The 14,817-nt window shown below is 39.6% G+C and overlaps 1 protein-coding gene across 2 annotated transcripts in view; it reads right to left on the minus strand.

Moving 5' to 3' along the window:
- Positions 1-869: 869 nt before the first annotated feature.
- FOXN1 (forkhead box N1) overlaps positions 870-14,817 on the minus strand; it is an 80,412-nt gene continuing 66,464 nt past the window's right edge. For both annotated transcript variants that reach the window (XM_073565532.1, XM_073565533.1), the window contains exons 7-10: positions 14,126-14,222; positions 8,518-8,725; positions 6,336-6,830; positions 870-4,124 (exon numbers count right to left, since the gene is read on the minus strand). In XM_073565532.1, the coding sequence (XP_073421633.1) occupies positions 3,862-4,124; positions 6,336-6,830; positions 8,518-8,725; positions 14,126-14,222 (1,063 nt within the window). In that variant the 3' untranslated portion in view covers positions 870-3,861. The remainder of the gene's footprint in view (positions 4,125-6,335; positions 6,831-8,517; positions 8,726-14,125; positions 14,223-14,817) is intronic.

Raw genomic sequence — 14,817 nt, forward strand, 5'->3', positions numbered from 1 at the left:
ATTTAATCAATATTACAGCACCATTACAGCCATGTTTTTACATTGCCAAACTGTGTTGACAAGTTATTTTTAACAGGTAAAGAACTAGTGAATTAAGTCATCCCTATTGATATGTAGGGAATTGATTTGAAATTACTTGTCTCAATGGGTTTCCAAATAAGTGAAGCCTAGTTTAGACTAAGTGGCATTCTAAACTGGATGAGAACCCATAAATGAAAAAAGGCCAAGACAAGTAACTCTCAACCTTATTGCTATGAGGGAACCTGTGAACAATAAGCCGATCACTAAGTGTTCCTGGCGTGTACCCCAACAATCAACAATAAGGAAACTTGGCAGAGTGATGTGATAACTTGCTGTAGGTCACTCCACTAGAACCCTTGACCAATTCTGAGAATAGGGCTCTGAAGTACCCCATTTGAATTAAACGATGGCCAGGCTTGGGCATCATTGATCTATTTTGAATGTAGCTGTGATGTGTATTAACAGTCCTTATTCCATTCAAAGGGGGTACAGGTAAGAGCCCTGTTTTTAAGATTGGTGAGGGTTGAGCAAATGGATAGGTGATAACTTGCTAGAATTGATAAACCTTGCTAGAATTGATAAACCTTAACACAAGATTCCATTATTGTTTCTTTGTTCTGGTGTACCCATGATCATGTTCCGAAGAACCCTATGGTCCTAAAGAATCCAGGTTAGGAAATACAGACATTAACGACGGTTTATAGATAACAGATCAAATTCTACATACTGTGTGAAAAATTTCACTAATCATAAGCTAAGCTTTTTCTTCAAAGTATTTTGGTCTGATGAGCATACTGATTACTGAAATAATGCGAAACACACAAAAAAAATCCATAACGGCGTTAACATGTTCTGCAGATAGATGAGTTTATTTCACAAACATAAAATTCTATGCAAATGCAATCTGTAAATGAGACAGAACTGGGGCAGATTAATGTTGGCTAGATTCGCACATAAATATGTTCATGTAAAATTTTAAGTAAAATTGTGGATGAACCAAAGCCAACATTTTGACAATTTGCCATCAATCGCAGGCCTGTTACTAGCATTCTGTCCATTTGTGTAAAATCTATCTGTGTTCTTTAATACTGCACATAAACAAATTGAACAATACAAACAATGAGACATTGTCCTTCCCCGAGGACAGCTAGCGTTCACGGGAAGGACTCCGCCGAGTGAAATAATGACGTAATATTCATTAAACAAAAGTGCAACAAGGAATTCCACCAATAAGCAAGGAGTGCACAGCTGAAAGGGAAGCGCCACCTGCTTAATGAACTGCATATATATTCACATATATTCCTAGACAAGCTGGAAGAAACATGGATTTCTACACAGAACTGAAATGCTTCCGAGTTCCTGGAGAGTTAATTGTTTCATTAGGACTCTGAAATTTCCATTTCTGTCTCTTGTGTGGCGTTGATCCTCTGTTTTTGTGCCTTTTTCATTAGACTGAAATGAGTCTTTGTCATAAAGTTTTTGCTTTTGTTATTGTTATCTCGAGGAAATATTAGGGGTGTTAGTCGCATGCAGGTCCCCTATATCCTGTTTGTAAGAAAGCATCTTAATCTGTCATTCTGAAAAACATTCTTGTGTTGGACGTTGCAATAGAACCTAACGCTGAGCTACTAAAAGCAATTGAAATTTTTTTTGCCAGTGACTTGTTGTCTGGCGATTAGAGACATCCATTCTCGGTCTCCAGACTGCCGAGTGCTACTTTATTTGCGTCTAGATACAAGTAACATGATTTAATTTGGTTCAGTTCAATACTAGAAATTAGTTCATGGAAGAGCAAAGACATTTCTTGTTTGGTTGTTTTGAAGATCAGATGACCACGTTCCTCAATTTGGCTTGGATTCTTCTCTACTTCTAGTGGGACGTAATTTGCAAAATGGCATTTAGAAAAGATTATGGGCCTATGCAGTACCCCTTTAGCCGATGAATGAACAAAATCATGCCATGATTTATCAGATACTGGATTCATGGAGAGTATTTCAATAAGGCGGTGCCATGTAAACGCACCAAAAGGTATCACAAACTTGGTTTTTACTACAGTGGTTACAGCTAGATCCAGTCTGGGGCCACTGAACTATAATCATACTTAAATTCTATCAGACATTCTGGACTCCTGGAATAATTGCAAGACACCCATATGGTTCCCCGTGTGTACAAATGGGATGTTCTATAATAATGCATTTTTGAAGCACGAGTGAGAAGTGTGCAGCAGTATGGCCTGAAAAGGGAGGTGTGTGTATAGAAAAATGGTGGTTGGTGCTCAACACAGTCACTGCCTTCCTGGAGATAGAGCTACCCCACCTAAAAGTTGACACGTATAACTCTACGTAGACTACCATAGAGCAGTATAGAACCACAGGGGATCTAGATGTTGCAGCCATAAAACAGACAGGTCAAACATAGGATAACTTAGTAAGAAACTTGGAGAAGTTATAAATGGTAGAGCAATTTTGTATGGGAAGCTTTAAGGAAAAATATGTGCTCTAGACACTGTGCCCTTAGTAACTCAAGTCCCATGTCTTAGGCTAGGATCACACATGCAAGAAACTCGGACGAGTCTCGCATGTTAATACCTGGCACTGCTGCTGGCACTCAGGAGCGAAGCGTTCAGCTGAGTGTATTGCTATGCGGCCGCACGCTCCGCTCCCGAGTGCCGGCGGCAGTGCCGGGTGTTAACATGTGAGACTCGTCCAAGTTTCTTGCATGTGTGATTTCCGCCTTACTATGATGTTATGTACGGATCATTCTGATATACATTAAATAGCAAAATTCCATTTCCGGAAATTTATGTCAAGTTTTTATATCTAAGGACTCCTATGCATTACCATAGTTGTACAAGCTTTACATTAGCACCTATAGAGTTGTACACAACCTTAATAAAAAAAAAATGTGCTAGTGGCCTTAATGGCAAGAGTCGAAAGTACTCTATGTACCCCCTTACTGGCTCTGTCGTGTTCATGATGCATAAAAGAAGGCGTAAAGGTAACCTAAATGATGCACCCAATATATCATTGTCAGCTATGCATTTCTGCAATCATAGATGCCTTTATCAGATAACATTTTTCTGTTATGGTAAATTTGTGTCATGATGAAATTGTATCCTGATAAAATTATAGCACATTAAATACTTAAAATGTAAGATTTAACATATATACATCAGTTAAATTAAAAGGGTTTTCCAGTAATTTTATATTGATAGCCTATCTTAAGTCATCAATATCACATCGGTAGGAGTGCAACACCCAAAAACCCCACAGAACATCTGTTCCCAGTGCTGCCCGGATGTGATCAGTTGTGGACTGGAACAGAACAGCTCTATCATGCATAATGCCCGTGGCTGGGTACTGCATTTATGCCTAGGGATGGATCTGAAGCACCATGGTGAAGCCACTATATAGCTGATCACTTCCAGCCGGCATCGGGAACAGTAGATTGGAGGGGGCGCCGGGTGTCGCACCCCCACAGATCTGATATTGATGACCTATCTTAAAGATAGACCATCAATATAAAAGTATTGGACAAACCCCTTTAAGTTCTTTGGAATAACAGAATATTGGTATCTATCATCCATTTGAACTTTTTTTTTATTTTTCGCTTTATTTCTTGACCTATTTTTTAATCTCATACTTGTGTGTTTATTTGTGCAATTTGACATATGTCATAGTCTATGCTTTATGTAGGCCATCATTACCCTAAATGCATAGTGTCCATCTTCTCAATAATAGAAGAATATAGCTTTTATCATTGATCTTTCGTGTGAATGCAATATATAAATATTTATGGTAAATTCTCCAGTATTCAGTATTGTCTATGGAGACAGCTACTTTAAGCAATTGTGACGTGCTTAGATCCAGAGCTATTGATGTAAGACGGCACCACAGTGTCCATCTCCATGTATGAATAAACTGTGGTGAGATGGATGTCACCCAATCCCATAGGTGAGTTACTGCCAGGGGAGCTGACTCCATTGCTGTTGCAGTTCCCATTGTGCATGAAGTAATGGGGTGGCGGTGGAGTTGGAGTGGAAGACATGAGATTTATGGGATCCAATGCCAGACTGTCATCTTTAAGTTCCTCCCATAGGTGTCCTGTCAATTAAAATTGAAAGTATTATGAATGTAGAAAACAAGATGGATTTTAAAATTCAAGAAAATACAATTTTATTTTAATATTCAAGAAAATTAGATTTTATGTAAGATGGGTAGTAATCACCAGAGCTGACTTCTGTAAATAATGGCACATGTAATATATACCCAAAAGACCGATCTACTGGTAAAAACTATACCCACTTAGAATGTCTGTGAAATGTCGGCCAAAGCACCAAACAAATCTTCAGTAATTAGTTTTCAGTTAGCCTTGTCAACCAAGCAGCATCCTTAAGAGGGTAAGAAATAACACCTTTCTATATGGCCTTTTATGCAAATTGGACACCATATTGGGGGGTGCTTAACTTGGAAACTCCCCATTTAGAGGTTTATTTTGACCTCCTGTCTTGGCATAGTAACCCAGTGGATACAATAGTATACCCTAGTTTAATAGGTACAGTCTAAAGGCCACCTTACACCTAGGATAGTTGATGGACAAGAGCTCATTTGGCTGTGGGCTATCTCTCCTGACTCTCCAATATACATGGACGATCAGCATGGTCGATCATTCATGTATTTTCACAGGGGCTGCAGGAGACAAATTACACCAGTGTTTCTCAACTCCAGTCCTCAAGACCCACCAACAGGTCAAGTTTTCAGGATATATCCTTAGCATTGCACAGGTGATTTCAACACCTGCTCAAGCATTAATTCCATCACCTGTGCAATACTAAGGAAATCCTGAAAACATGACCTGTTGGTGGGTCTTGAGGACTGGAGTTGAGAAACACTGTATTACACCTTGCCCAAACTGCAATTAGAAAAGTGCATAAACTTCCAAAATGCCAAATCCCCAGAGTAAGGCAAGCTTGACAACCAAGGAAAAGTTCCCCACACTCCAGCTGGTGTACCCTCACCTATGTTCATATTGTCCTACTGTTTAACTTCTTCTGCATCTGCGGTATGTAGGAATTCTATGGAAACTGATGATTAATATGAATGATTCTTTCATTTAGAGGGTTTTCCAGTTCAGAAAACTCTGTGCATATGTGCCTTATGAGGGAATTATAGGTTAATAGAGGGGATTCTCTGACTAGGATCCTCATCTCTTGGTTAGCGTGAAGAGTGATTACATAGTGTCTCTAGTTCTGGAGGACCTTTCATGTTGTACATGACACAGGCTACCTATGAACCCCTTCTTTGCAGAGCCATAACTTTTTTATTTTTCCATCAATACGGCGGTGTGAGGGATTGCTTTTTTTTTTGAGACAAGTTGTACTTTTGAACAACACCATTGATTTTACCATAGAATGTACTGGAAAATGGGGGAAAAAATTCCCAGTATGGTAAAATTGCAAAAAAAAGTGCAATTCCGTAATTGATTTTTTTTTCCATATTCACTAAATGCTAAAACTGACCTGCCATTATGATTCCCCAGATCATTACGAGTTCACATATATCAAACATATATGGGTTCTTTTTTGGTGAAAAAAACATTTGAAAGTTTTAAAAAAAAAAAAAAAAGGCGCCATTTTCCGAGACATGTAGGGTCTATATTTTTGATGATCATCGGCTGAGTGAGAGTTTATTTTTTGCGCACCGAGCTGACATTTTTATAGATATAATTTTGGGTCGATATGATATTTTGTTTGCCCGTTACTGCATTTTATTGTAGTGCTGCGACCATCAAACAAACGTAATTCTGGTGTTTTTAATTTATTCTTCGTTACGCAGTTTACCGATCGGACTAATTCTTCTTACATTTTGATAGGGCGTTTCTGAAAGTGGTGATACATGATATGTGTATTATTTATATATTTTTATTGTTTTACTTTGACTGAGGCAGAAGGGGGGGTGATTGAACTGTTAGGGGCACGTGACAACTGATCAAATCAGCTGTCATGTGCCGGAAAAGATGTGGGCTCAGCGCTGGAGCCCATATCAAAGGAGAAGACATGATATATGATGGGGGGAGGGGGGTTAATTGAATTTGAAGGGTTTAATTGAATGGGCACTATATGATAGCTAATTCCCAGTGCGCTGACACTGGAGGGAAATTGTACACTTATTGCCAGGATTTTCCTAATTATGGCCAATCACTGGGAGGCCAGTAGGAGGATATTTTGTTGAGGGACCATCAGTTTATATTGCCTCCCTGCTAGCTGTAAGTTTACATAAAGTTTTATCAGATAAAAACAGTCATTTACAGCATACCTTGAAGTTCAAAGTCTGTAAGAGAGGGATTAAGAGCATCAATGTCATTGCTCATCTCTCCCTCTATCAGTTGGTCCTGCAGGGTCCTGGTTGGGGAGTGTTCTGTTAACATCTTCATGTTGTGAAGAGGAGGGGTGAGGGCAGGTATCGGAGAGTCCTGGGGGTTAATGGGTTGGGTAGTCAGTTCACTTTGGTTCTCTGGTGAAGAAAAATGGTTATGTTGTATTGGATGCGGTTGTTGTATCATCGCTTGGGAAATCTGCGGATATCCATGAGGGAGTGATGTATAACTTGGTGGTGGCTTCTTGGCGTGCAAAGATTCAGAAACATCATGCATTGGTTGTAGCGCTGCAGACATGGCAGGGGAAATGTTCTGTTCACTCTGGATGGACAGGTGCATCACGGGTGATGTATTCATGATACTGGAGGGGTTACAAGCCAAGAGCGAGGATCTCAGTTTCTCTGTTCTCTCGCCTATCAGCTTATCAAGATCCTCTGAAAAGGAAATAGAAGAGAAACATAAAATGACAGCATGTAGAATTCTGTGAATGAAGAGTTTTCCATTATGTATTAGGTCTGACCCTTAGATGATCTGTAATCTGCACAGACTAGTTACAATGGTGCGACTTTAGTTAAGGAGTATGGAATTAAAATAATGACTTCTGTAGATTATAGACTGGTAAGAATCTTAGAAAGCAGAACGTGCTGGTATTATAAGGATTTAAATGACATACAAATGAAAAGTTATAAAAGTCAATAATATACGGTACTTGGAGTTTCAATTCAATAGTGTTTATTTGGCTGCTGTCATTGAGAAGGACACTCTTTTTATTCAGAGGCAGCAAACTCCTTAGGCCTCATTCAGACGTCTGTTGGTTTCCCACAAAGCGTATCGTTGAATGTGCAACAAATCAAGATAAAAGTCATGTGCAACAGGAGTGAGAAATAACAAATTAGAAGGCCCCCACTGTGACTACCCCAGGATTTTGTTATGTAGGTTGAACTTCGAGTACTGGGAGCCCAAAAAGAACAGTCAAGTGTCTTGATCAAAAGAGAGGAAGAGAGGAGAGGAAAATAGATAAAGAATAAAACTAGAGCAAAAAGGTGTGAGAGAGAGAGAGGGGAGGTGGTATTGAGGATGGGATTATGACCATTTTTTTGTGTACAAGAACAAATTAAATATTTTTAATAAATGCACCAGATCTGATTTTCATACACTTTTGGTCTGAGTTGTATATCCATTTTTACCAACATCTGTTTTTCTAATGTCCAAAAAAAAATTCTAAATTTTGATCGGCTAATTGAAACCATCAAGGACATGTCTTAGTTCATAGTTTGGAGACGAAAAAAAGAAAAAGAAAAAAGAAATGGACAGGTGAAGATGCCCATAGGCTATAATGGTCACTGTGTATAAAACCTTGACCCTTTTTGATACAGAGTTTTCCGTACTAATAAGGTGGCAGTTCTCTTTATGGTCGTATCAGTTTTTTATGCTAGATACCATGACCGGCATGCTGATCTTTTCTCCACCGCGAGAAGGTGAATGGGAATAAAATCATATTGAGAGCCGCAGTTTATGTAATCACAGTCCTCTGTGTCTTAGCCACAGAACCATTAATCTTAGCAATAATTGTAAACTGATCTTTCCCATCTGATTATTAGTCTACTTTTATCTTTTTATTACACTTTACCCTCCAAAACTCAAGATATCTATAAGTATTCAGCAGGATCGAGCCCACGGGCATTTTATGAGTAAGTTATGTAGATTGTAGATATAGGCATAACACGCTGACACCTGTTGCTGAACATTAACATAATAGTGAACTAATGCAATTTACCATAGATAGGAAGACACTAAGCGCCCACTGAAAAGTACCCATCCGAAATGCAAACACTGATGTTTATGATACATGTGGTAGCAAGTGATAGGGTGTATTTAGAGACCTATGACATTAAAATAATTCCTTTTTCTCAGACTTCAAAAAAGCCAAACCTTTCTAACTATACGGCAATCCTAGTACAGTAGTACTACTCTGTGTAGGAGAAGAATGAGAACTAGTAGATGCCACCTAGATTTTCCCAAAACGCCGGGTGCATCTCAAACATGTCTAGTGTCTCAGAATGTCTAGGAGAGACCTCGAAAAGCAGATGTGTTTTCCCCCAGTTACCCACAGTCCCGTACCTGGCTTCGCCATACTTTTCCTCACTGTTACAGGATCTTTCCGTTTCCATTTCTGTAGCTCTTCTTGCATCTTATCAATCTTGGCTGGGTTCAGAGCCCACAGACATCCTTTTCTGGATGAACTTCCAGATTTATTCTCCACTTTCTCAAAACACTTGTTCAGAGACAGGTTGTGGCGCACTGAATTCTTCCATCCATCTGGAGCAGTCTAAGAACATAATAATATTTAAGAAGTGTGAATAATGATATCTCGACTCTCTATGCCTAAAATCAAAACATCGTATACAGTAAAATAAAATAAGTTTGTACTATTATATGTACTGAACAAAAATATAATCGTTTTTGCTCCCATTTTTCATGAGCTGAACTCAAAGATCTAAGACTTTTTCTATGCACACTAGACTAGAGTCCTTTTTCACAAATTTGCCTAAATCTGTGTTAGTGAGATCTTCTCCTTTGCCGAGATAATCCGTCCACCTTAGGGGGGCCACAATAAAAGGTCACCATAAAATGTGAATTTTTACGGTATTGAGAGGGCCGGTTGAGGTCAGAAAACCAGTCAGTATCTGGTATGACCATTATTTGCCTCATGCAGTGCAACACAACTCCTTCACGTAGAGTTGATCAGGTCGTTGAATGTGGCCTGTACAATGTTGGTCCACTCCTCTTCAATGGCTGTGCGAAGTTGTTAATTGGCCAGCAAACTCACTGGACATGTCACCCATTGAGCATGTTTTGGATGCTCTGGATATTGCGTATATGACAGCACATTCAAGTTCTTGCCAATATCAAGCAACTTCGCGCAGTCATTGAAGATGCTATAGAAGTGAATGGGGTCACACTGTGACACCTATATGGCTGTGACAAGAAAGTTGCCAAAAAATAAGACTTGCTTGGCTTTTTTATGACTTGCTTGTCGTGGTCACAGTAGTATAGGCGTCACAATGCGACACTACTTACTTTTATAGTGCCACAATATAGCAGCAGCACCGGTTTTTGCGGTTAAGTTCGCCGTGTAGCACTAGACTAATGGTTATGGATCAGGCTGTGTCGTGAAATACAGCTGTCACGGTTGTTCAGTATCTAAAAAGTTTTTGAAGATCATAAAAAAAACATAGTTTGTGATCTAGATTTTGCTTAACTTGGAAAACTTTTTAAAACATGTTTAAAAAAAAAAGCCCCAAAAATGTAGATTTTGGGACTGAATTAAAAATATTCACGTCACTATCTTAAAGGATTGTAAATTACCCATGACTAAAGCATGGAAAACAGCTTAACTGCTAATTTCTTGAAAGAACACAATTTAATCAAGCAAGACTCTTCGGAATAAAAGTATAATACCCCAGATAATATAAATAGAGCCAGACAGGATCCACTTTCTACTCACCCAGCCCATAAATTGAGTTGTGTCAATCAGACAAATGTCATATGCCATGCATCACTTTTATAGTTGTGTCTGTGTCTGCTCATAATAACAGACATAATCAGCCTTCTATCAAGAGGTTTCCACCCCGGATAATTGCATGGAATTTTCATTCCCATTAATGGATTGTAAATACTGGGACGGGCTTGGATTTCCAGCGATTAATTGCAGCCATAAAAATGTAACGACCACCCCTTCCATAGTGTGATGCTTTGTACAGAAGGACAGGAATTGTGCAATTGTGCACTGCTCAGATTTTAACATTGATTTCTGTACATCATGCTTTTGATTCATGGTTATCACGGACCGTAGAACACTACAATCCCCATCCTGCCATGTGTGGCTTAGGAAACACATATTCAAGGTATCTACTAGGGGATGTTAAGTAAAAGGGGCTCCATCTTTCAGGATCCTGACACAATATCCAGAGCAGCAGGTGGCTAAAAGACAGCCTATGTCTCATTCTGTAGGACTCCTGTGTGTTACATTACATGGATATCAATGACAACTGTGCAACGTTTTCGCTATCGTTTAGGGATGTATCTAAAGCGAAAAAGCAGGCAATTCTTCTGATTAGTTATTAAAAATGGCATTTCCTGTGTTTTTTCCACCCTAACTTGCCACTATACATGATCAAATCAATTTGGTGCAAAAAGAATCTGTGCAGAATTTCCTGAAATCTGCAGACACCAGCAAATGTAAGTAATGAGCAACTCAATTCCTGCGAATCACCAAAATTTGGCCTTCACCATTTTACACCTTGCAGAAGATTTTATAAGTTACAGACTGTGCGGATTTCCCCATGCCCTTCAACTAGCACTTCTTTCTTTCTTTTTTTCTTTCTTTTCTTCTTTGTTTTTTTCTTTCTCTTTCTTTCTTTCTTTCTTTCTTTCTTTCTTTCTTTCTTTCTTTCTTTCTTTCTTTCTTTCTTTCTCTCTTTCTTTTCCACCTCCCATTGCTTTCAAATTACCAAGGTTGTCATTAAATACATTAAAGTAGCCATTAAAATAAGTTGCACACACTCCTAGGAGACCACGGAGTGTTGGACATATCTTTTCAGAACAATTGAACTACGTGCCATTTACCACAAATTGAATTTTGTAGAAAAATTTGCCAAAGAGTGAATTCAAATTTCCAAAGATTCGATCATCTCTAGTTGTCACTAGACTTTTCTATATTCCTGACCTGAATATCAAATCTGTTTAGTGAATCACTGATGAATCCTTTGCTCCAGTATTACAGTTTGACCCATCTACATTTTCTGGCATTCATTAGCCTGGCATCTTAAAGGGGTTATTTGAGACTTTGCTTTTTTTTAGTTATGTGGCTAAAAACTTGCATAGAATTGTCCAAAATATCTTGGAAAATAACAGGCCATGTTCTGTTCGTGGGATGTTTTTCCAGGATTGTCCAAGGCCTGCAGGTGCTGTTTTGTCTTGAGGAAAGGGCAAAATCCCAGTGGCAAGATGTGGAAAGCTCATAGAGACTTATCCAAAGCAACTTGCAGCTGTAACTGCCTCAAAAGGAGGATCTACAAAGTACTGACTTTAAGGGGTGAATAATTAAGCACACTGAAGTTTTCAGTTATTTTGTCTTATTTGTTGTTTGCTTCAGAATAAAAAGAAAAATGTTCACAGTTATAAGCATGTACTTTACATGAACTGATGCAAACCGTCCAAAAAAACCCAGTGAAATTCCAGGTTGTGAGGTAGCAAAACACGAAAAATGCCGGGTGGGTGAGGGGTGAATACTTAGGCAAGTCACTGTACATCACCAAGTTCAATGCAAAGCATCAAACAGTGTAGTGTAAAACACAGCACTATTGGGCTTTGGACTCTGGAAACATGTTCTGATTTTTCCCATTCCTCAAGACAAAACAGCACCTGCTCCTTCAAGTTAGATGGATTACTCTGGTGAAAAGCAATCCTCAAGTCTGACCACAGATTCTCAATTGGATTAAGGTCTGGGCTTTGACTAGGTCACTCTAAAATATTTACACATTTCACCTTAAACCGCTCAAGTGTTGATTTAGTAGTATGCTTTGGGTCATTGTCTTGTTGGAAAGTGAACCTCCATCCCAGTCTCAAACTAACAGACTGAAACAGGTTTTGCTCCAGAATATTCTTGTATTTTGCTCCATTCATCCTCCCCTTGACTCGGACCATTTTCCCTGTCCCTGCTGCTGAAAAACATCCCCACAGCATGATGCTGCTACCACTATGTTTCACTGTGGGGATGGTGTTCTTGGGGTGATGAGCTGTATTGGTTTGGCGCCAGACATAGCGTTTACCTTGGTGGCCAAAAAGTTCAATTTTGGTTTCATCTGACCACAGCACCTTCCTCTTGTGGAATCTCCCACATGTATTTTGGCAAACTGAAAATGAGCCTTCCAATTTTTGCGTGTACGTGAAGGCTTTTTTCTGCCCACACTTCCATAAAGGCCACCTATATGGAGTGTATGGCTTATTGTGGTTGTATGGACAGAAACTTAAGTCTTTGCTTGGGAACTCTGCAGCTCCTTCATGGTTACCTTTGGTCTATGTGCTGCCTCTCTTATTAATGGCCACCTAGCCTGGGATGAGAGTTTTGGTGATTGTCCCTCTTTGGGCAGGTTTGTTGTATTACCATGTTCTTTCCATTTGATGGTAATGGATTTGATCGTGCTCTGGTGATGAATCATCAGAGATTGGGATTTTTTTTATAACCCAACCCTGACTTGTACTTCTCAACAATTTTGCCCCTGACTTGTTTGGAGATCTCTTTGGTCTTCATAGTATTGTTTGGTTAGTGGTGCCTTGGTGTTGCAGCCTCTGTGGCCTTTCAAAAAAAGGTGTGTATACTGACAGACATGTGACACTTAGATTGCACACAGGTGGACTTCCTTTCACAAAGCATATAAGTTATGAAGAGAATTGCTTGCACCAGAAATTTTTAGAGGCTTCATCGCAAAAGGGGTGAATACATATGCACATGACAATTTTTAGTTATTTGATCCCATAACTTTAATTTATGCCTATATTTTTCTCACTTCACTTCACCAACTTAGACTATTTATTGCTGATGCTTCACATACAAAGTGGATTATTAAGTTGTAATGTAACAAAATAGGTGAAAAGCCACTGGGGGTGAATATTTTCGAAAGCCACTGTAAGGCTTATATGCACCTGCTCAGCCATAGAAATCCATGCCATGAAGCTCCCCGTGCACAATTTTTGTGATGACGTTAATGTCAGAGGAGATTTGGACTCTGCAGTTAAGGCGTCAACAAACTTTTGGTGACTTATGAGTTATGCACCTCAACAATCGGTGACGCTGCTCTGTACATACTCTGCGTGGGCTCCACTCTGGGTGCTGCACATCTACACCCTATTGATTTGAATAGGAGGTGGATGTGCAGTATCCGGCCGCGGCCACTACATAGTAGACAGAGCTGAACAGTTCCGACTGCCGCCAACACCGAGAACAGCTGATCGGCGAGGGTGCCGGATGTCGCACCCCCCCAGGTCAGGCATTGATGACCAATACTAATGATAGTAGACAACCTCTTTAATCATTAATTCAGGTTTTTCATTTTGTCCCATTCCTAATGATAGGTCATCAATGTTAAAGCATTGGACAACCTCTTCAAGATGTGTCTCCCAATAAATTTATCCATATAGTGTCCATGGAAAGTGACCAAATATAAACCAAAACATATATAAATAAGAAGTGGCTTAAAAGAATTTTGAATGTCCCTTGTAAGCCTGTGTATGCTGATACTTGTAGTACTACATCAACTATAGAGCAGCCGGACTCTTTCTTTGTGTTTTGCCACAAGCGCTAGTGAAAGAGCTACACTGGATTCCTGGCACGGCGTACAGAAAGGCTGATGTGTCAGTCAATGCTTTTCTTCTTATTAATTCCCTTTCTGCTCTGGGGCAACAAATGTAATTATTACACATTCCTGGCTGGTAATGGTTAATAATCAGAAATATGAAGAGGCTGCTCTAGAAGGTGTCAGGTCTGTTTGATGGTTGACATAAAAGTCTTCTGTACACAGGCACGGTTTCCTAATTGTTTGTATATGTGTCATATTGGTGTTCAGGCTGGTCCGGACGGCCGAGGGTTATGTATGGGACTTGTTCTCCAAACCGAACTTTACTCTTACAAGATTTGGACAGGATTTACTAGATATGATGTTCTTACCTTAAAATAAGGAAAGTGCTCAGTCATAAAGTTGTATATCTCGCTTACAGGAAGGCTGCCAGTTTTACTGTTCTTAAGAGCCATAAATATCAGGATGCTTTGGAAAAAATACAGATCAATTTGTCAGCATCATTGAATATTGAGCAGAACACTTCTCTTAAAGAGCTGTCATTTCTCCTCACTTGCCTGTTTTGGCAAATACTGGTATCTCACACAAAAGGCAATGGTCAAACATTTTTTTTCTTAGAAATCTGCATCCGAACTTAGGCTACAATTCTGCAGTCATTCTATGTGACTGCAGTCGTGCGAATCCTCACATCTCGTCCACTGTGGACTGTCAGGATTCTCCGGGGCTAGGAGCAGGTGGTCATGTGTCTGCAAGTATGTGATTTGCATACTTCCAGCCACATTCCGACTAGACTGTGTCTGACCTTGCATTAAGTGAAGCTACACCCATCTAGTCTGCACATCACATACTTGCAGTCACGCGGCCGCCGATCCCGGCATTGGAGAATCCTCACAGCGAGCAGTGCACGATGTGAGGATTCACAAGTCTGCAGTCACATAGAGTGACCGTAGACTTGTACCCTGAAGCCGGGCAACCCCTTTTAACTATTAATACATTTCCAGAAGGAATAATAGAGGAGTGACAAAAATAGAAGACTTAAAAAAGAAGTGGTAAAATAGTTATT

This window comes from Dendrobates tinctorius, unplaced genomic scaffold (assembly GCF_039654945.1).
Source record: "Dendrobates tinctorius isolate UK_male_01 unplaced genomic scaffold, ASM3965494v1 ptg000016l, whole genome shotgun sequence".
NCBI lineage: Eukaryota > Metazoa > Chordata > Amphibia > Anura > Dendrobatidae > Dendrobates > Dendrobates tinctorius.